Here is a 23,898-nt window from a genome sequence, read left to right on the forward strand (position 1 = left end):
ACTTATTATGATGAGCAGGTGTTTTGAAAGGTAGCTTTTTAATTCTTGTTAATTCACCAGTTGATTCATGACTTTCACAAAGAAAGAGGAGCTGAATCCAGAAACCCCTCTTTTTAGCCCTTTTGTTTTCCCATGCAGTTTAGTGCAGGAATAAGTCCTGTCTATTGAGAAGTGTGCTCACATTGCTGGAAAGGTGAAGCTATTCTTTCCTACCACCCATTTTGGCTGGTATCTTAACTTTGAAATTGTATTGATTTATAAGACAATTCAGCGTTAGAAATGCATTTACTACAATATTAATGCTTCTTGCTTTACTTCTGTGTTCTTCGGTCCCTGTTCTTGAGTGCTAATTGGATGCTTTTTGTTCTCTTTAGAGGCGATCAGCTGAATCAACAGCTAAGTTCAGTTGCAGCTAATAGCACAACTCAAAATGTATGTAATCTGGGGAAGGCGAGGTGTTTTCTTCGTGATCTGAAGAAATTGTTCTTGACAACTATGAATTTCCAGTTTTTTAAAAAATTGGTTTACTAGCAAACATGTACACTTGCAAATGAACAAGTTAGCAGGGCAAAAATAGATTCACATTTATGAAGCAGAAATAAAAGTTATTTTTAATCACCGTAAAAGAGATACTTCTGTCAAACTGTTTGGTCTAAGATCATGGTGAAAATAAATCTTATGTGGAAACAGGAGCAAATTTAATTTAACTACCACCTTAATTTTTCATCGAGTCAATTTGTATGAAACAAGTGACTTAAATTTTCCTTCATCATTCAACTCTTTCTGCTTTTTCAGCTGATGAGGAATGCTTTTCAGTCAGCAGACTGAAAATCTTTCATGAATGGAAGTAAATATCTTTTTACATTGGCTGTAGCTACTTCCAATTCTCCTGTTTGTTTGTTTGTTTTTTTTTAAATGTATTTTGAGCATCCCGTGGTAACACTGTGGATAGGGTAGCCTAGAAGCAAAACCTGACAGCTTTCATCGCCACCTGCATTAAGAGTACTGTAATAAGGAAATTAAGCTGGGAAGGCTATGTGAGGCACCAGGGCAGATCTACCCAGATCATTTTAGGAGAAAAAAAAAAATGAAGATTGTGTCGTAACTGTAAACAAAACAGTAAGACCGATCTCATAGTCTGGTGTTTGTCAGATGGATCCTCCAGATTCCCTTTTCATAGTAGCTCTTATCTTGGAGCGTTTTGTGGAGTCACATGAACCCAAGTGAACGTCCTATCTTTTTCTGCACTACGACTATATCTTTTGAAGTTATGCTGTTGTGTTAGGATCAGATTATCTCATTACTCTTTGATTTGTCCGTGCTGTAATGTTTTGGCAATTATGGAAAGCTAAACTTCATGAGGAACAGTCATTTCTGAGCTATAACGGGTGAATTTCCCTAGCTGTGAAATTTTGTCTTCAGCAGACTTAAGTCCAAGCTTTTTAAATTGCATCACAAACCTGTGAGTTTGATTTTTGATGTCTTGCTTGCATGTACGCAACTCAAGAAAATGCTTTTACTGTCTAAAACAGAAGCTCTATCTGCTAACATATTTTTCCTTTTGTGTTTTTCCTCTGCTTGTCTCTCTGAAACTGTGTTTTCATATCTTCTGATGAGTACAAAAAATGGTCTCTGCTGACTATTTGGAAACTGATTGGAGAAGGCTGATAATCTATATGGCTGGAAGTAGAAATGTCTTCACAAGTTTTGTTGTGGAAAATGTAGAAATGCATAATTACTGTACATGGCTGTGCTTCTGAAGAATTAGGTCTAGAAACCTTACCAGCTTCCAGACATTGTAAGTAGTTCCTTTTTATTTCAATAGGGCTCCATGTAATTTCTATGAAATTATTAAATATTCCTTCCTCTGTAAGCAAAGATCAAGTTTGCAAACACCTGAAGAACCTGAATGTCCATAAGTCTGCAGATCCTGATCAGATGCATCCCAGATCTGAGGGAATTGGCTGGTGTAGTCACCAAGCCATTCTCAGTTACATTTGAAAAGTCGTGGCAATCAGGTGAAGTCCCTGGTGACCGGAAAAAAGGCCAAGTCACACCCATTTTTAAGAAGTCTAGAAAGGACGACCCAGGGAACTACTGGCCTGTTAGTCTCACGTCTTGAGCTAGGGAAAATTGTGGAAAAGATATGCCTTAGCATAGATTGGAGAGGCAGGCAGGTGATACGGCACAATCAGCATGGCTTCGTCAAGAAATAAGCCCTGAGAGGTGGTGGTGTCCCCGGAGATGTTCAAGGTCAGGCTGAACCAGACTCTGAGAAGCCTGTTCTAGCTGTAGATGTGTTTGCTGTAGGGGAGCTGGACTAGATTACTTCTGAACATCTGTTCCAACTCAAATGATTCAGTTATCACTTTTATGACAATTCTGTGATTGAAAGAGGTTTGCATTGAAGTTTTTAAAAACCTTCACAAACTTGGCACGAAGTTTTACAGGACGTAGAAGAGCATGTCTGGTTAAAGAGGTATTAGGTTAATCAATTGTTCTTTCTTACAGTTGATGAGAACAAACTTGTAGTATCTACTGGAGTGTCTGCTTTGAGCAGAGTGATCTTGTGTAGTCCTGTTGTGGTTTAACCCAGCAGGTAGCTAAGCACCACATAGTCATTTGCTCACTCCCTCCCCTTTCCAGCTGGATGAGAGAGAGAATCGGGAAAAAAAAAGAAGTAGAACTCCTGGGTTGAGATAAAACTATTTACTCAGACAGAGAAAAGGCAGAGGATAATAGTTCTGTCTGTATATATCTGGATTAGAGTTCAGCCAAGTTTAACTGTAATTATACTCTTATGTGCAAAAAGTCAGATATGAATATGAATGTCAATAACTGTTGATAGGAGCCATTTGCATGCCAGTTAAAATGATACACTTTTTGATTCTTGCTGAATGTGTAACTGAATCTGCTTATTTCCACTTCTCAGTCGTAAGGGAGAGGTGTTGTTTAAAACAGGACAAGCTCAGCCAGTTGCATGTGGAACAGTTAAGACTGATGCACTGAAGTGTGGATCCATTAGGCACCCTGTTCAGAAGCAGATTTAGAAAAGGCTTCATCTTGTTGCTTACATCAGTAAAGACATGTCCAACCTGCGGCTGGTACAGCTCACCCTGTGGCTGCTCCCTACCCCAGACTATAAAGGCAGTGGCTCTAGCCCCTGAGTCCAACCTCCACTACACTGTTAACCCTTCAGGGGTTGAAAGCTGGAGGGAATGATATAGTGCTAAATCAAGTGATGGGAAATAAGTTTATGCATTATGATACATTAGCTAAACACAGTCCTGTGAGCAGGAAAAAACAAAACAGCAACAACAAAAACCCTGTTGCTGTGCTTTCCATTTTGATAAAGGAATTTGAGAATAGATTTTGAGATTGCTGAAAAAGTCATCATTTGGTATATTTGTGCTTCTATTTTCAGTCAGCATAAATAAATTACTTGTGAATTTTCAAGTGGAATGTATGGAGTTGCAGTCAGATATTCAACTCAAAGAAAAATCTGATCATTTCTCTTCATCAGAATTCTGTAATCTATCTTACCATAGAGAAATATTCCTTTCTTCACAATGACATCTTGTGTCAGTGTTTATTGACAGTATGTACGTTTGTGAAAAATTGTTTAAAAGGATTAAGTACAGAAAGAGTAAAATTCTGTCAAAAATCTGACAAGCATCTTGAGAGCTCAGTGAGACTTGCAGCCACTACCATCAAACCTGATATGTTAGTTTCACAAAAACAGGGTCACATCCTGCTAGTTTTATGGTTTTATTGCTCTTAAAAAAAAAAAAAAAAAAATTAATAAAAATACGAACAATAAGATTTATAAGATATAAAAATACAAAAATGCTATCTCTTTACATTTATTTAATATATTGTACGAGGGCTGCTCCAAAATCAATGCCACCTGTTTTATTATGTTGTCCCGTGACATCAGAGATGGATGTTGGTGGTATGACAGTAGATGTTGAACCTTCCTGACAGTATTCTATTACGTGTTGTTGCCGAGTGACTGATGGCAGCACAGGGACAGTCAGGCATAATGGCATCTGGCAGGAAGTGCATCTAAAGCAAATGTGAAACTAAATATCCCCATGCAGAAAAAGCTGCACCCATTGATGTTCACTGACTCTTGCTGAATATTTATGGAGACCAAACAGCGGATGTGAGCAGTGGTGATGGGTAGCACATTCCAGCAGTGTCAACTGTAGCAGTGCATCATCTTTACTGATGCAGGTTTTGATGAGCATGGCGTGCAAGCTCATGTTCATTGCTGGTGAAAATGCATAGCCAGTCATAGTGACTTTGCTGGAAGATAATGCAGTGTAGCTGAGAATTTGCTCTATCAAGCAACGCTAGTGTGCTTGTTGTATTTGTTATAGTCGCCATGAGAGCAAGTGGGAGGAATTACTTTTGGGGTAGCAAACATATATTCAGCCCAAGAGAATTTGTCTTCACTGAACACAGCCCAGAGAACCCAAAAAGTTGGACACCCATGCACTAGTGTATAGTGTATCTGATCCACAAAGACTGGCATCACTGAATGTAGTCATTCCCACTCAGGGTCTCATTTGTACAGAATGACTGGTATGATGCTTTAGTATTGTCCAGTTTATATACTGGATAACTGCTAAATGTAAATCAGAAATTGCCTGGTTTTTTTGTTTTGGTTTTTTTTTGTTTGTTTGTTTTAGAATGTGCTGGTTATTAACATCTATCTACAGCAGATACTTTAATTAAAAACTTTTAAAATTGAGGACGGAACTTCCAAGCCTCAATTTTCCTATGTCTTTGGTAGTTTTGAGGTAAGCAGTTATGTGGAAAGGTTGCAACTTGCCAGGCTGCAGTGGAAATATCTTTGTTCTTGTGTGCTGACATCCGATGTTTGAACTAAATGACACCAAAGTTTATACTGCTGAACCGTTCAGCTTCAGTTTATTTAGCCAAATTTCTGGTAAAGCTGTGCTCTGTCTTCTTGATTCCTGCTTTCTTTTTGGATGTGGAGTTCTTGCTGTTGTTTTTTGTTTGTTTGGCTAAAGCTTGACTCCTGACCAAGTTACGCATGTTAATAAAGATCTTGAACATGATATGCTTTTCTGTGTTCTTGAGATTCAATAAGTGAGTCTGAACTACTGCATCCGTGGCTTCTAACACCTGAAGTTCTTCATCTGTGGAAAACTTTCAGCAAAACACAGCTCATCCACAATCTCACTCTCTAGAAAAACAGCGATGGTTTATGCAAAGCATAAAAACATGGATCATATTTAAAGCTTAGGTATGTTTGAAATAATATCTAAGCATAAAAAAGTCAACTGCTACTTAAGTATTCTGTTTATATATTATTTATATGCATATATAAAAACAACAAAACAGAATTGTTGAATTCTGCCCTTAACATGACTATCATCTGATAGTTTTGAAGGAAAGCTGTCCTATGCAACAAAGTGTTGGGCAAGTGGTCAGAATTTTATTTTTTTTGTTCATACAGCTTCTGTTTGAAGTTTTGAAGCATGTGTTGCCCCAAAGATAATCAGAGGTCTGGAGCTCCTTCCCTACAAAGACAGACTGAGGGAGCTGGGTTTGTTAATCTTGCAGAAAAGAAGGCTGCAGGGTGACCTTGTTGCAACCTTTCAGTACCTAAAGGAGCCTATAAACAGGAGGGGAGTCAATTCTTTGAAAGGGTAGATAACAGCAGGACAAAGCGAAATGGTTTTAAGTTGAGGGAGGGAAGATTTAGGTTGGATGTCAGGGGGAAGTTCTTGACAGAGAGTGTGGTGAGGTGCTGGAACAGGCTGCCCAGAGAGGTTGTGGATGTTCCATCCATCCCTGGTGGTGTTCAAGGCCAGATTGGATGGGGCCCCGGGCAGCCTGGTCTAGTATTAAATGGGGAGGTTGATGGCCCTGCATGTGGCAGGGGGGTTGGAGATTCATGATCCTTGAGGTCCCTTCCAACCTGGCCATTCTGTGATTGCCATGTAACACTTGGCTTATGAAATGAGTTTACAAAATTGAACATATTTTTAGCTGAGCTGTATTATCAGCTGAAATTTTACAACTTTAAATCAGTAAGTTTGCACTGCTGTCTCCATCGTTCTTTTTTTGTCATGTTATTATTTCTGATATGTGATGCTTCAAGGATGGTATTGAGGTGTGTGTGTGAGGGGGATTATTAAAAGTAGCAAAATGAAATCCAAATAAACTGTTATGGAGGTATTTTATGATACTTCTTCTGGGAAACAGCAGTGCTGAGAAACTAAAAATGGAACCTAAACATGTTATCTTTTTGATACTATGAAATGGAATTCTGATAGTAAATTCTATACTGGAATTCCATCTGTAACTCAAACTATAAGCTATGAGTTAATTTGAACAAATTCTCTGTAAAGTAACATTAGAACAAAAGCCATCAGTTTTCATGAGACTTGGCAGGTGTTGAGGCTAGCAATTTTGTTATTAGCTGAACCATAATGTGTGCTTCTCAGAATCTTAATCTGGAGCCATGAGAAACATGTCCAGTTGGTATGTTCTAAGAGTTATCACACTGCATGAGGGAAACGTGAATTTGAATCAGCAAAGAACACATTCTGAAAACTGATGTTCAGAAGAAATCACAGAGGTTTTGCTTTTTACTGGTTTAATATACTAGTCAGAGATGGCAAGTGTTTCTTACGTTCTTGGAAAATCAAAATTATTAAAGTTTTCAAAAAGCTCTTAAAATAAGCCAGGTGTTCTAGTTACTGAACTATTTTGGGGGGAATCTCTATTGTATTTTTCAACAATTATCAGCCTTCAGTAAGGCTGAACTCTAAGGAAGCTAAGCTTTACTGTTTTCATGCTCTGTGTTGCATCCTGATTTATTTTTTCTACTGTTTGCAGATTCACTTATGGATCACAGTGACAATAAGAATTCATATTGAATCACATGTCAAAATTGCCTGTGAGACTTCTTCAGCATTGTTGCTTTCTGTAATACAGCCTCAGCCTGTTTCCATGTGTAGCTCCTCCTTTTAAGATTAATTTACTCCTTAATCCCAGTCAGTTAAAGGCAGTGTTTTCTTGTTCTTCTGTTTTGCTTTCCACTAGTTCTAATGAAATCTTCATCCATGAATAACTATGTTCATTCCTTGGGTATTGATTAGAAACTGTATTGAAAAAAAAGAAGTTTCTGAGAAATTCAATTAGAAATAATTTAATGATGGTCTTTTAATGACAACTGTTTTTCATTATGTTTAGTTGGCAGATTCTTAATGTAAAAAATGTGTGGGTTCCCTCTTAAAAGCTAATCAGTGTAGCATGTGAGCAAACTTCCGTAACTGTGCTCTAATTTTTATTAATACCTTTTTAAAATTGCAAAAATGACATGTATACATGTATTTTAAACAGAGATAGGTTTCATGTTAGGTAGTTCATGGTGACCCAGATCTTTACAGTTCCATGCATTTATAGTAGCTCTGTGGTGCCTGAATTTATTTCAGACTACTTGAAAGAAAGCTAAAAAAAAATTTAAGACTGGAAAACTCTCAGTATTTTTGTAATACAAATATAGAATAAGTGAGTAGAGGACTGACAGTTGATTGTGTAGTGTTTGTATTTCATTAAATACTGAGGATGCTGTTGTCCTCAAGGAGAGCTCCAAAGGAGCATGATAAATGGAAAGAAAAAAAAAAGACAGAAGAAAATGTCTCTGAGAAGTCTTGACTTTAGTACTAAGCAGACAAAACAAGCAGGCAAAAACCTAAAATAAGGAATAGAATCTTACTGAAATTAACCCCACTGAAGTGGGATTATCCTATCATTTTGTTGCTTTAGAGTCAGTCATGTTCCTTTGCTGCACATCTCAAAGTATTTCCTGTTTCACTGATGTTTTTGTTCTCAGCTTGGTCAGGTCAACAGAAAGGAAGTATGTTGTCCTTTTGTATCGTTGAGAAAAGTGATCAGGAGCTTGCATCTTGCTGTAATGGTAGCATGTTGCTGATTTGTAGCTGTTGGCTTATATTAAGCTGCCACCGCTGAAGGCCTATAGTTTAAAATGTGTAGCCACTAGTTTCTTTGAAATTGTTAATGTAACACTGGCTGAGGGGAAATGAATGTATGTAGAGTAGTGTAATAGAAAAGAATATTTAAATTCTGTTCAAATAATATTTTTAATACTTGATTCCATTTGCTAATAAATCTGTGTGGTGACTTCTGACTTCTAGAAGTATCTTCTTCTTTTAGAAGTGGCGGTATCCAAATGAAGACCACATGGAAAGCCTCTTTCATAGTCCTATTCCAAAGTACAGATATTGCAGATCAGCTTCTTTTCCCTATACCTCCTTATACCTCCCCTATTCTGTTATCTTTACAAAGTTGCAGTTCACAGCTGCTTAAGAGTAGTTGAAACCATAAATATGAAAGGAGAAAGAATAATGTTTTCGACACTAGGATTTCTATTATTACCAGGACAAGCAGTTGTTTCCACTTTCTACTGGTGTATTAAAAATATAGTAACTGGTAAATCTCCTGTAGTAATTTTAAGTGATTTGCATTTTATTATTCGTGAGGCTTTATATGTAAATGGTGGTCTGCTGTGAATGGTTTCTGCTGTTATTGCTAAGGAATTCTGAAACTGTTTTTTTTTCTCCGTTTATACACTTCTCTGTTCATGTTTGTCATTGTCTGAGCTGAACTTTCTTGGATTTGGAAAACGGAAGTATCTCTAATTTATTGAAACTTTTCAAACTGGCTTACATCTTAAAAAAAAAAAAAAAAAAACTAAAAAGTTGTTAAATAGAACAATGGTCCAAGAAAAAAAAATGATAGTATGATTCAGGAAAAGTCTTTTTAAGATAGCTTTGTTTTATCAAGTGTTCTGCCATTTTTTTTCAGATTTGCAGGAAAGTCAGTTTTTGTCATGCCATCTAGTGGCAGGTTTATTTTCATTCTTGTTAAATACTCATATTGACCTGTTCTCTGGATATGGGATAAAAATCTTAAGATTCAGCATTAGCCAGTATTATGTACTGAGTAACAACATTGTTAAACTGTTTCACTTGGTTCCAAATGAACTGTTAAATGTTTGATTTTATTTTTTTTAAATTAATAGAAAATACATGGAAAAACTGCATGGGGTTTTCTTTCTTTCTTTTTTTTTTCTTCCTTTTTTTTTTTTCTCCCTTTTTTTTTTTTTTTTTTTTTTACTCTACTGCAGGTTGTAGTTCCTGAAGATCTGTGCTAAATGTCTGTACTATCAGGACAAGGATATACTTTGGGACTTGCTTCAGGATGCACTCAAGTCAGTAGAAGAAAGTGGATGAGGGTTTGCATTGAGTCTATGACAGTCTCTCTAGCTATGTAAATAAAGGAAGTTCTATTAATCCATTAGAGATTTTTGAATTACATAGGTCACAAATATGGCTGACTTAGTTGCACACAGCACTAGATTTGAAGGAAGTTGTGCTCTGGCATAAACTGACATGAATAAGCACCTTTGAAGCTGGTTATGGCATTGCAACTATATCTTCTGGAAGTAGCAACATTGTGATGAGGAACTGAAAATGCAGTCTTTACTAGGCTTTAACCAAGTGTGCAAGAGTGCCTGTCCTTGTCTTATGTCTGCTTCTGTACTCCAGGAGTTAGATAAACATTACAAGCCAATTGATTTTTGTTTTTTAAATACATGTATGCATATAATGTATGCACACATTTATGACTTGTTAAAAATGTAACTCTTCACTCTGTGTTTTCTGTTGTTGAGCTGACTAATTCACAAGTAAATTTGTAGCAGGCTCCTTAGAAGAAAGTGAATGTTTTCTGAGTGCTTTTGAAACGTTTTATATTTTGGAGAGAACTTGACAAATCTCAGAACTTGATCTGGGAGAAGCTATTTTGGGTATTTCAATTGCAGTATTTTCACTTGAGAATCATATAATTGTTTGATTTGGAAGGAACTCTTAAAGGCTTTCTAGTCCATTCTTCCACTCCTACTGCTGGATCAGAGCCCTGTCTCAGCCTGACCTTGAATGTCTCCAGGGATGAGGGATCCACCACACCTCTAGGCAACCTGTTCCAGGGTCTGACCACCCTTATCATAAAAAACTTGTTCCTTAGATCCAATCTAAAATCTCCTCTCTTTTAGTTTGGATCATTTCCCCTTGTCCTGTCACCACAGGCCCTGCTAAAGAGTCTGTCCCCTTTTTTCTTGTACCACTTTAGATTCTGATACTTCTGATACTTATGGGAGCATTTGATAAGTATGAATAGAAGGAAACAAAATTCATCAGGAGACAGACTGATGTGGTCCTTGCTGAGCATGCGGAGCAGGCAAGAAAAGATCCACGTTAGTGGCATTTTTCCACATTGATACAGACTTCTGATTGCTGCTGTTCTCTGCAAATATCTGACAGTTCAAACATCAGACAAAAAATCAGTTTCTTCCCATATAAACAATGGAAGCATACTCAAAAAAGCTGCCGTTGTTTCATGTATGTTGCTGAATTTCTCCTCTTGTCTCTGGAAATGGATCAAGGAGGCAAACAGTCTTCAGAGAACTGCTTTATTACAAGACTGGCTTTTATCAGTCTGGAGTGAGACAGAGTGAAACAAGGTTTTTGTTTAGGATATTTGTTCCTGTTGGCATCTATACTGCTTTTGGAAACTTGGTTCCACTCTTCTCAGATCAGATGTCATTTTATTTGCTTCTGAGTTGATTACTGTACTTTTCAGAATAGTCCTTATCCCTGTCTACTGTAATATAGACAGTAAACTTAGTTTGAAAGAGAGCATTTAGGCAGTCTGTTAATGATGTTTCTTTAAATACATTTATGGTACTTCTTATCCATGGCAGCTGCAGGCAAAAATAATATGCAGTTGCAGTAGTTCAAAACTTGCTGTAGTAACGTGTTCAACTGTTCAGCAGTTACTCTGAATGGGTATTTTCCCTTAGTTAAAAATAAAAGTAAAGTAATGTTTTTTGGAAGGTGGATCACTGTTCCTGAATATCTCCCGTGGAGGAGAAGTATTATCTGATCCATCATTACCTTTTGTTATTCTGATAAGTTTGCAGAGAAGTTTAAAATTTGTGAAGCCTAGGTTTGTCTTCTGAAGTACTGCTGAATGGTAGCTTACCTCTCACATTTTCATGCTTAGGGTAAATATCACGTAAACTCTTTACCTTTCATCTCACCAGGACTGAACTCTTAATAATATTGCGGGTGTGCGCATTGTCTTTAGTGAGTGGATAACCTTAAAGTAAGCTGTAATTGGTGGAAGTTCAGCTACTTACAGAAGGATGGTGTTTAAGGAACTTAAGTTGCTTTCTTTCAGTATTATTTTTGTTCCGCAAACATTTCTTTTTTTGAAAGTTTGTTGCAGGCATAATGGTGCTTGTATTATCTGTGGTAAAATAGGAATGTTGTATAATTTTTGTATCGTTTTATTCCCTTGCATACCACATTCATGAGATGTAAGACTGTATTTCCCTCAGTAATCTGAACAGTGAAAGTTTAAGAGTCTGGAGAGGAGAAAAATCTATGTTTATACTTACCATTAAATTGTACTTTAGTGTAGTGAGCCTTTGGTAAATGTGTTTGGGTGATGATTTGCTCTGAAAGCATGACTATGAATAATCCAGTAATTACTCCGTATTGCAGAATAAATGCTGCCTGGTAAATGTAAATTTCTACTGTGTTACATAAAGAGTTCTTGAGCATACACAGACTATTAACTGAAACTCTTTCTTTTCCAGGAAAATTTTGAAGATGCTTTTGAAAACATCCCTGTGTAAGTAACAATTTAAAAATTGTGGGTTTGTTTTTTAAACTGTATACAGTAATGAAATACTCTATGCACAGCTTCTCAGTGAAAAGTGGTTTTGTACGCACCAATATCTTCTAGAGCAGTTACAAAGTCTCAAGAGCTGGGAAATGGAAGTGTAATTAGGTTGATGTATATGATGAAGTGCTTGTCAACAAACGAGAAAGTTGTAAAGAATTAACAATTTTAGTAACTTTGTTGCATGCTGACAGGCAAATTTCTGTATGGTGAGAAAAAGATAATTTACATAAGTTGAAAAAGTTTGGATGACACATTATACTTGACCACCAAAGCAATACTTTTGAATGGAAATTGCTACACCAACTGTTGCACAGGTATTTTTCCTTAATGTAGTTCGGTACACATATATGCCTCTCTATATATTTCTCTATATATACATTTTGTCTATAATAAATGTGTATATACAAATGTAATACGTGTATATTACATACTAAAACCAATTTTCTATTTGTTTAGACTTCACAGATTCTAGTTCAGCCTGTTTCAGTAACATAGGACCACCTGCAGTTCTTGTGGAGTAGTACTTGAGAGATCACAAAGTGAACTTTATAACCTGTCTGTATGGTTATTAGAAAAGGAAAAGAGAGCTGGGCAGCTGTGCAGCAGATTTTCTCTTTTTCAGGACTAGGAGAACATGCAGTGTGACTAACTGCATTCACTGAGCTCTTACTTGTTTTTCTAATTTTTTTTCTTATTACTTCAGTATTTTATGTAGAAAATGATGCATAAATTCATCTTCTTGTCTCAAGAAGTTTACGGAACAGCTACATCAGAAAAACTGTAGTTACATAGTATGGACAAGAATGGCATTTAAACAGACTCTGAGATTATATGTCATGATTGCATATGCTGTTAAAATAGTCTGTACTAAAAAAAACTGCCATAGATGGAAAGGGCAGTGTATGTCATCCTTTTGGAAGCCTAGCGTGCTGACTTGTCATGAGATGTGCATTGTGTGCTGAACATTCTTCATGGAGTGTGTCTTCTCTTTCTTTGGTTGGTTGAGTAGCACAAATACAAGACAGCAGCTTTAGCCCTGAAATAACTTAGGGATTAACCTTTGTCATACTCATTGGCAGGCTACTGAACCAGTAAAGATCTCACTTTTTGTAGCTGTCAAGAGGATACCTGCTAAAATGCACTGTGTTCAGACTCATAATCGCTGCTCAGGTGTACTTGGCAGTGCCTCTCCTAAACAGACAGCTGTTTAAATAAAGCTTTTGCAATAAGAGAGATGTGCTTTCCTATTAATTTGCTGAAATGAAGGAAGTACTGGGCTTCTCAAGTCCAGCAGAATGTATTGTTTAACAGGCAATTATATGAAGTTTTGCAGCATCAGGTTCTGAATGTCATTATTTTTTGAGTATTTTTATGGACTCAAGCATGATTGAAGGGGCTAGTCATATTCAAGAGAAAGTATTCATAGTTTTCTGTGCATATATTTAAAATGTCAGCCATTATTCCAACGACGTATGGTTTTTTAAAATTACTATGAAATCCTGTTTGGTTTTTTTTTTAAGCTTTTTCTTCCAAAGAGGAATAATTACTTGGAGCTGAATTTTTGTAGTTTTGAACTACATTTTGTTCCATTTGAGTTATATGGTGACAGTTAACTGGTGAAAGGTACCAGAATACATGTCTGAGCAGCACTGTTCTTCCAACTATTAAGATTTTTTGTCTAATTCAGAAATTTGGATTCAATTGTAATATTCATGCAAAACAGGATTTGAAATATATAATAGGACTGTAGAAATGTTATAGTACAGAAGGACCTTTGTTAGTTTTACACACTACTGCTGGCTTTCAGTAGCTTTCATTAGATATTTGCAGGCAGTGAGGAGGCTGAAGACTTTTGGTTAGTCAATAGTACTAAAGGCCTTTAATTTCCTAACTATCTGGGATAAAAGGAAGGAAGAGGGCGGTACCTACCTATTAAAGTTCTGCAGGATTTCAAAAAGCATAAGTGATTTACAGTGTCAACTTCTAATTGCAGTTAAACATTCTGCTGAAGCTACAGTAAGTTTCAGGTATTTCTGTTGGTACTTTCTTCTGGTTCACGTGTGTTTACTGTAGGTGACAGAGGAATGGGCCATGAGCAGTGAACTGAGCCTCATGTCATAGTGATAACTGTCCTATGAACTTATACCTTCCCTTACCAGATGGCTCAAGCTTTCCCTGTACATGTCCTTGTGACCTGCTTACCTCTCCTTCCCCCAGATGCATCTTCCTTACTCCTGGATGGTCAATGTGCAGTTTCATTTTTCAGCAGATTAATGCAAGTATTACGCTGTAACTTTTCCCTCATTAGGTCCCTGTTTCATATATTAATGCACTACCGAGGTGTTGACTTAAATTATTTCTTAGATCTGCTGCTGTTCTGTAAAATTTACTTGATTGACACCAGTCAATAAGTTAAGAGATAAAGAGTGTGATCAGACAGTTGGGATAATTAGTATACATTATTTGCTTGGAAAATAAAGTTTGTGGAGGAGATTTGTGAAGATCTGAACAATAAGAATAGGATATTCTTGCCGCTGCTACTTGCTCTGTATTTAGATAATTAGCTACTTTTCAGTTTGAACATTATGTAGAAATGTGTATATTCTTCTGTATCTGTTCAGGATTTATCACTTAACTAGATTCTCTCCTTCCTCAAATTCTTCAAAATATACAGCTATTATACAAAGTCTCTACAGAACTTCAAAAAGCCTTGAGACTTTAATGTTCTGGGACTGTGTGTGGAACTCTTTAATCTTGTTTTCTTGAAATTCCTTGGTTTTAATTTTCAGATGATGCTGATAAGCAGCTTCAGGGAGGCTTTTCCCAAATCTAGTGCCACACTGGTTATTCTTCACCTTAATTTAATGGTAATTCTTTTTTTTACTAAAACAGTAATTAAACTTGAAAACATTACTGCATGAAACAATGAATCACTAGAGGCTCTGTCTTTTGGGAAGCTGTATCTTGTTTTTGATTTTGCTGTTGATGAAGTTCCTCTTAGAATTTTCCAGTGTATCAATGTTTCAATCTCTTTTAATCAGATAAGAAAGTTAAATTGTTACCGCTCTGTGACAGAATATCTGGAATTTGTTTGAGGGCTTACTGCAGTTTGATTTTTACACAGGTGATTTTTACTAAAATTTAGCTAAAATATTTTTTAATATACAGTACTGTTGATATAAAATGATTCCTGTGTACTTATAAGGACAGAGTTTATTCAAGACCAGTTTGTTATTTTAGAGAATTCTAAAAGAGTGAGTGGGACCCAACTCATCATGGTATATCACTGGTATATACCAGTCTGTCATTCTTTTAATAAAGTATCTATAAAGTACCACTGCTCTGTGTATTGCTTCAGTAAATACTAGCAAATAATTCTGTTAAATTATCTTCTCTTTAACTATCTTCATTCACTTTTAAAACTGTTATTATTGCTGAACCATGGATAGGTTGTATAAAATTAAATGCTAAAAGGACAGTGAGTTATCTTAAGAGGGTGAAATCCTTCCCTAAATCTCTAGTGCTGGCTGCTGTATCTGTGGATGAGTCCAGGAGGAAATCAGTCTTTGCTCTGATTGTCTAAATGGATTAGATTCTTTATCTAGACTCTTTTGTGATCTTTTACTTGTGTTAGCTACTGCAGATATATTCAGCAACTCTGCTAGTGTCCTTGGTTTACAGAAGTGTGAATGGATCGTGAAGTGTAAATAGATTTCTTTATTGACCAGAGTTAAAGTAAGGCTAGTAAGTCATTCTGCCATTTTGCTTAGAAGGAACAGTGGCATGTGACATAATATCTTCTCTGCTGAATTTAGCAACTGAGTTTTCTAGGTCTTGGCTAGAATTTTTGGTATGGCATGTTCAACCTCACAAGGAGGATAGGTGGGATAAACATGAAACTAAATCTTCCATGATGTGGTTGTGTTAATTCAGAACTATTTTTGTACTGGCATCTCCTTTTGCAGAATGACTGAGTAACTCGAAACTAATAGACCTTTCTGTTTTTAAATTTCAAACCTCTGCCAGTAATTAAGTTTTCTGGTGTTAAGCTGCTGCTTACCAAATATTTTGCTGTGCTTCCATTTGAGTGCTTGCTTCAAGCATTGTGCAAGTCTGTTTTATAAGGAAACTTGATATTATTAGCTACAAAGGCTCTATACTTTCATAGACATGCATGGATACAACAGATTTGTGATTTTTTTCTTCTAATTCTTGCTAAAATACTTCACCAGAATCTGAATTTTGTGGTGAGAAAGCTATCAAATATAGTTCTAACCTTATTTCTGCTATTTAAATTTGCCCCCAGATTACTCATAAATTCTTTTTACGGAATACAGAAATCCATGTTTTCTGTTGTCAGAACATGGAATTTATTTCTCTACAAGAAGATCATTAAAAGGCATGAGCTCTTTCCAGCTTCTCATCATACTGTGTCTAGTAATGTACTCGCTTTTGTCACTGATATTTTTTTTGTATGTATTTTCTCCTCTGAAGTTCTCCATCTGTTAGAAACTTACATGAAATGTTAATTATTTTCTTGCTTTGTTTAATTTTTCCTTAAAGTGTCATCTTTATGTGACAGGAATAAGTTATCATCAAATTATTTTACTTTCCAGTAGTCTTGTGGGTGTGCAATATTTTTCTCTAAGGTAAAGGCAAGAAAACATGTTCAATTACCACCTGTTTGTCAGAGGCTTATTTAAAGGAATAACAATATTTAAAATAACAATATTGTGGTAACTGCCTGGATTTTATTTATAGAGGATGCCCTGTAGTTGTAGGGAGGAAATGCAGTAGTCTGCCTAAATGATGTAATCAGTTCACTTACAGAGGCAGTCTTCATGTAACTACTGTCTGTGTAGAAAGTTCTGTCGCTAGGTTGTGCGTTGTACCATTGATGGGAGAACTGGAAAAATAGTGTGATCTCCTGTAAATATAACTGAACAATGAAATAGAGGAAATATGGAAGCTAGAATTCTGCAGAAAAACAGACTGATGAGATTTGGTGAAGAATGGATTTCTTAGAATTTTCTATCCTCTCTGATTTCAGCGAAAGTGCCCACATTTTCCTGTTGTAATGTCATTCCTTTTGCATTTCCTTTTCCTACCCAAAGCTGGATTCAGTTAATCCTTGATCCTACCAAAGCAGCTCTGTGTGGTATTACTGGGGTGATAGATTAAGGACCAGAAGTGTTTAAGGAAGTTAGAGCAGGTTATCCTTGTAATCTCAGAAGTGTAGTTAAGATTTCGGTTATACCTGCACATGTGTCTGTGTTTTGTCAGTTAAGGAGGCTGAAGAGCTGAGCAAATGGCTCTAAATTCAGATTTGAATTCAGGGAGTCAAGAACGTGTAATAACAACGTTTTTTCTCTAAGTTGTTGTAAAGCAGTGAGAAGTGGCTGCTAATTATTTGTGATCAAAGTTTTATGCTCTTTTATTTTGTCCTGAAGGCCAAAGAAAGGAGTGATCATGTAAAGATGTTGTTTTTGATTTAATAGCATTTTCAGAGCTACACAAGTAAGGTACGCTAGCTACTTTATATTGTTAGCCTAAAGATTTGCAACAGCAGTAGTCAAGACAGAAACCTAATGTAATTTGCCTAAGTTTGGGGAGTTTTTTGAGTGGACAATAAATGTGTTATTGCTAATTATTCCTTATATGTTGCAACTACACCTCTTGCCTCTGGTGCAACATTTGTCTTCAGGCCAAGTATTGGTATTTTCTGATGACTTTGAAATATGCAATTCCACATGTCGTTGTCTTCTTAAAAAGGGGGGAAAAAGAAAAGCAGCAGCAACAAACAAATCAAATAGTATTTGTCACTACGGGTGGCAAATTGGGCTGGCAACAGAACTGTGTTTGGCTAGGGACACTGGGCTGCTGAGTCACAGTTCTAACTTATGCGTGGTTGTGCTGAGGATCAGTTGGGAGGCAATGGTGTGCTGTGTTCCTATGGGTGTTTTATAGGACAAGCATTAATTTGATGGTGAGCTAGACAAAGTACTGATAAGCTGTGATGGAATCAGTTGTTTAGGAAAAAAACCCATACACTTAGCCATAACTGGCTAGAAGTCAATGTCAGAGTGCTAGGTATTAATAATACAATTTCTCTTCATGGGTGCTTTTTGAGAATGGTATTTATTGCACATACTTTGGTGAGCCAAGATTCGTGTTATTTTTAATATTTTTCTGTTTGAGCAAAGAATTATTACCTGCAATGTTAATAAAATCCTTTATACTGTTTATTGGTTTCCTCCAGAGTTTCAGGAAATTATCTGCAGCTCTTTCCTAGTGTTTCTGTGATGTGTATCTGTTTGCTTCCCAGTATTTATTTGATGAAAAATACGTTCTCACGTGTTTTGAAAAGTGAGTTTTTTAGACAGGTACATCTGACATATTGCTTATTACCCACCTGTAGTGACAAATTTCAGTAAATGCAAAGCTATTGTTTATGTACTGTTCTAATGGCTTTCCCAGAGGAGTTTTTGTGAACAAAGCTCGGTTCCTCACAGCAGTGGAAGTTGTGAATAGATCTCCCTAGCCCCCGTGGTATAGCTTTAAAGAACGTTTTTAAAAGGTAACAATAGGTGGGGAAAGGGGGGGGGAAGGGGGAAGGGATGAGAAGGGGGATGGGAAGCTTGCGCGGAGGGGGGAGGCAGGGGGAAGAGAGGAGAGGCATGGCTTAACTTTCTGCTGCATAGCACCCGTGTGCTGAGCTGCTTCTCTCATCTGGAGAGACTAGACCTATGGGATGAAACTTCCTGCTGGCTTCCGATTCCTACTTTCTCCCGTTGCTGTTGATATTCCTGAAGATAACTTATTTTTTATATTGGCTGAGCTGTTTTGTTTCAGTCGTGGGATTTTAGCTAAAAATTTGAATTTCTAGGGAAAAGAATATCAAAGGATAAGCAAAATTGTTGATTTGTGTGAGGACTGTGAAATAATGGAAATCCAGCATAAGCCAGTTAGTTCTCCTCAGAGGGCTGCTTGCTCCCAACTCCTGCATGTTTGTCCTATTTTTACTGCATTTGCATTACTATACTTCTCTTTTCTCTGTCTGACTTAAAAGATGCTATAATTATTCAGTGAACACCGAGGCAACTCCCTTTTTGTCTTTAAATATAAATCACTTTGCGTTCCTCCTGTCTCCATTTTCTCCTTGCAGTTAGGAGTGATGGATTAGAATTAGGCTGCAGCACAGATTGGGAAAATCTCCCAGCATCCTCTTCCCGCAGAGGCATCAGCTTCCAGCATTGACTGTAGCTGCTGCCACTCTAACTGACATTTCTTTTAAATTCAGCTATGGAGAGTGCCTCAGATGCCAGCTGCTGGCTTGTGAACTTTTATCCTTTTTTTCTTTTTGCTTTAACTCATTAATGGAACCTCACGGATGCTGAGGAGTAAAACAGTTTTCTCTGCATGCTTTTTTTCCTGTCTTTTTGATGTGTGATGGAAAAAGGACAGTGAGAGAAGAAGCACTTATTTTTGCATAAGGACTGTATTTGCTTACCTGAAGTTTACCAGATTAACCTTGTAAGTACATTATTTCTGCCTATTAGTTATTGAAAATGTAATTGTGATAGCCAGGTACATAGGATTTTGTCTGTGGAAATCTACTTTGGCAGGTATGCTGAACATCAGAAAAAAATATTGTAGTTTAGGTTGAGTTCCTTGAAGAGGAGAAAAGAAGGTTATATTATGTTCAGAATGGATTTAAGAAGTAATTGTTTTTCCTCTGCACTTTGCTGAGGTGAACAATGCTTCTGGCAAGCAGCAGCTTCTCTGCTGATGTCAGTGCTTAATCAGCGAGGATGCTGTGGATTGTAGAACACCACAAGGTGTGTATTTTGGGATGCTGTTCTTTAAAATGTGGCAGTTGAAGGACTATGTAAATCTTGTAGTCATTTTTTGCACTTGCAGATTACATCTTTTCTAGGTAAGTGGACTGATTAAGCATTTGAGGTAGTATAATTTTTGATTTAAATTTATTTAATGGAATGGAATGCACTTCTGTGCTCTTTAAGTACTAAATGCTATGTATAATACAGTGTGTTTTTTAGAGATTTTAGTAATGTAAGGTCTCCAGCGATGGCTGTAAGCTTAGTATGTAATGAATTCTGATAAATTGTTTTAAAGTTAGGTAGAATGGTCCTGTTAGTAGGACTATACTGTCCTAATTATCTGCTTGGATCTGAGCCACTATTTGTGTGACGCAGTGCGAGTCCCATAAACATCTGGCCTGATCTGGTGTCCTACTTGCTGGATGATTTATTTCTTATCTTTTCTGTAGCAAGATAAGTGGACTTTTTAAAATTCATTTTGTGTAAATCTGTCAATAAACAGTTATTATTATTTAGATATGCTTCTCTTCTCAAGAGGATATTTTTGAAACTATTTCCTTGTCTTATGTCTTACTCCATATGGGAAATGCTGAACAAATAGATTTTTTTATTAGCTATGTAGCTATACATATATGCTGTATATTAAATTTTGGCTGTATTGTTCTCTAGTACATTCAGATGTGCATTTTTTTGCTCACTGTATCTTGTATTGACCTCAACTGGATTAATTTTATATAAAGTATTAGACTCATATGGGGGTATTAAACATAGTAAAATCTCAGTTTATCTGCAAATATCACATTAAAATGTATGTCTAAATATATTGTTGAATTACTATGTTTTGTTAGTGAATTTGATAACAACCTTTTATAATGGTATGCATTTCTACTAGTGTTCAGCATATTTTTACCTTTTTACCTGCAGACCAACACTGCTTTGTTTATTTCTTCCCCTTCTCCCCTCACCCCCCAGTCAAACTGGTGACTTCAAAATTCTCAAGATTTAATTTTTTTTTGCTGGCTGTGTTCAGGGTTATGGATGTTTTGCAAGGTTGCATCAAAGTCATACTTGATTTGCTTGAATAGGCTTGAATCACAATCACACTAGTGATTAGATTAATCATATGTGCATATCCAGATAGGTAAATGGTAGCCTAAGTTTTTGCGATGTCTTTTTTCTCAGTATGGCTGATTCATTGTGGAAAATGTGTATTTTGTTTACTGTGCATCTGCAGTGCCAATTGCTGTTGAAGGAAGGAGTAGGTAAGAGGAGATAAAGGTGATTTTTCCTTTACTTTTTTGTTCACCACTTTAGCTTCTCTTTTTGAGTTTCAGAGGGGTGCACTGTGATGTTGGCAATGACAGATGCTAGTTGCCCAGTAAGAAGAGTTTAGTATTGACCCTTTATTTTCTATGCCATTTGGGACCTCAGTAGGTGAAGAACTTTACCTCAGTTTTCTTGCTTTGTGTTTCTTCAATCATTATGTTGCATCTGTACATCATATGTGAGAACAGAGCAATTGGATGTTTTTGTGTGCTATGGAGATACTGCATTAATAATAAAGATACAGGTAAACTTCTTTTATCTGCCTCCACTACCTCATGAAGTCATAGATGTAAATCAGAGCAAATGTTTGGAAGCAAAATCTTTTGATCACTTCTTTGCATTTCATTGCTTATGAAGTGGTACTGTAGGCACTTGATTTCCTTTTAACTAGAACAAACGCAGTTCTATTCATATCGCAAAATTCAAGACCACTAATGAGACTCAACTGAATAAGTAAAGCAAAGATACACTAATAGTCTCTTGACAGGTGGTGGTCTGGTGTCTAAAATTGGATGTCAGCTGAGACTTTTTAAGGAGGAATGGGTTTTTTTAGTAACATGTTTGTTGTATTTGAATTTTTGAACACACTTCATTCGTAAGACAGTATCGGAAATATTTCAGGTGATGTGAGGAGTAGTACTCCCTAAAATAAAGCCCTTATCTCCTGTAGTGTGAATCTAATTCTAGCTTTTCTGAACTTCATAAAACTTACTATTTTAAATCAGGAATGGAGGCCAGACATCCCTCTGGAAGTGCCAGCGTTTCTCTCTGACTTCTGATCCGTGAGGAATAAAGCTTTTTCTAGCTACCATCTGTCATCTTTATTAGATCATGTATGTCTGATGAGATAGGAACTTCAATGAAACCTTTTCGTACTTTCTTTACATAACAAATGGTCTCATTTGTATGAATTTTCCAGTGTCTAAATAATACAGGTGAATAAAGCTGCCAATTTTCTTGCAGTAATGTGCTTCTGGATCTCTTTTTACCTCTCTTTTTCTGTTTTTGCAGTTGAATTCTGTTCAATTTTGTTGAACCTGACAAGGGTTTTAAATGTTGTTTCAGTAGAGAGACACTGGATAAAACAGTCTGAAAAGAGTACAGAAAAGCTGCACAGCAATTTCTTTTTTTACAGAAGCTCTGAAAGTAATGATCCATGCAATTTATTGGCATAAGAGTCTACTGTGCTTAGCAGCTTAAGGGGACATTGCCATGCTCTTAGAACACCCAGGCACAGATAGTGAGAGCTGAAGTGTTACACAATCACCTGCAGACAATTACAGAGGTAGTAATTAGCACGAAGCTTACCATTCACAAGCCCTTTTTTACAGTGGAGAGGGTCAGGGCAAACAGCAGCACCAATGATGAGTGTTAAAATGGAAGTAATGATTTGATTCTTAAACTGGAAAAACAAAACAAAAAAAACCCAACAAAACTCAAAAACCCAAAATAAATTCTAACACATTTTTTTTTTCAGGTATATTATCGATGAATTAAAATGTTATCTCACTGAAATTCCAATATTCAGTGAAAAGCTGTCAATTTTAACTTTTTTTGGCAATTCTGATGTTACGAGAGAAGACCTTATTTTCATGCATATTTTAATAATTCCTGATTTTTTCACTAGGAGCAACTACTTCATTTCTCATGTGGATACATCAGTCTTTCTTAATATTTTTCTTTCTGATAATTTAATCTTCTTTTTTGCAACTGTTTCTTTTGAAAATTGATGTTTTGATGCTTTCTCCTGATTATATATACAAATTTATAGTAACAGCTAGCTAGTGTTTCTTTTTCTGCATCAACATTTCTGCTTCCACTGTAAGATGAGGGGGAAGAAGGAATTTAACTTTGAAAATATACTAGCTGTGATATTGCTTGATCATGTAAATGCTAATAGAGCCAACTGTCTTGGTATTGCAGCAACAGCAGTGTAATTCATGGTTTTAGACTTAGAAATAACAGACTAAATACTGGTAGCTTATAACGAAATAGCACTGGGAGTGAAAGTTCAAGCCAACTGAACTGAATTCTCTCTAGGTGTGGCATTTCTGTCTTCTGCTGTTACTAGTTCTATTTTGTGGATAGATGACTAACTGCTGTCTCCAGAAATCAACGAAATCATAAACTCCTACTTGTGTGAGAGAAATGTGACTTGCTGCTCTCATGGAAAATTAATATAATTACAGTGTCCAGTAAAATCTGTAGGAAGGAAGAAGTGAAAGTTTTACTGTTATGATTTTTCCAAAAATAACAACTGGTATGAACTGACATCACTTTCCCATGCAGTGCTATAGGCTTGGGGCTGAGTGGCTGGATGACTGTGAAGAGGAAAGGGACCTGGGGGTGTTGGTTGATGCTCAGCTGAACGTAAGCCGACAGTGTGTGCAGGTGGCCAAGAGGGCCAGCACCATCCTGGCCTGCATTAGAAATAGTGTGGCCAGCAGGAGCAGGGAGGTAGGTGATCATCCCCCTGTACTCAGCACTGGTGAGGCTGCACCTCGATTATTGTGTTCAGTTTTGTCCTGTCACTACAGAAAAGTCACTGAGCCCTGGAATGTGTCCAGAGAACGGCAACGAAACTGGTGAGGGGTCTGGAGCACAAGTCTTATGAGGAGCGGCTGAGGGAGCTGGGATTGTTTATCCTGGAGAAGAGGAGGCTCAGGGGAGACCTCATTGCACTCTACAACTTCCAGAAGGGAGGTTGTGATGAGGAGGGCTTTGGCCTCTTCTCCTATGTAACAAACAGGACCCGGGGAACTGGCCAGAAGTTGTACCAGAGGAGATTAGACATAAGGAAAAGCTTTTTCTGTCAGAGAGTCGTCGGGCACTGGAACGGCCTGCCCAGGGAGGTGGTGGAGTCACTGTCCCTGGCAGTGTTCAAGAGGCGTCTGGATGAGGAGATGTGAGGGGTGCT

The 23,898-nt window shown here is 36.9% G+C and overlaps 1 protein-coding gene across 7 annotated transcripts in view; it reads left to right on the top strand.

Annotated features, from left to right (window-relative positions):
* TTC39B (tetratricopeptide repeat domain 39B) overlaps nucleotides 1-23,898 on the top strand; it is a 78,690-nt gene that overhangs the window by 16,216 nt on the left and 38,576 nt on the right. For 4 of the 7 annotated variants that reach the window (XM_031609965.2, XM_090132205.1, XM_090132203.1 and 1 more), the window contains exon 2: nucleotides 11,726-11,760. The exons of 1 other annotated variant lie outside the window; for it this stretch is intronic. In XM_031609965.2, the coding sequence (XP_031465825.2) occupies nucleotides 11,726-11,760 (35 nt within the window). Of the gene's footprint in view, nucleotides 1-9,185; nucleotides 10,319-11,725; nucleotides 11,761-23,898 lie in introns of those variants that run through there. 2 more of the 7 variants (XM_090132201.1, XM_090132202.1) reach the window with 2 other exon arrangements.

Source organism: Phasianus colchicus, chromosome Z, assembly GCF_987193195.1.
Source record: "Phasianus colchicus chromosome Z, bPhaCol1.hap1.1, whole genome shotgun sequence".
NCBI lineage: Eukaryota > Metazoa > Chordata > Aves > Galliformes > Phasianidae > Phasianus > Phasianus colchicus.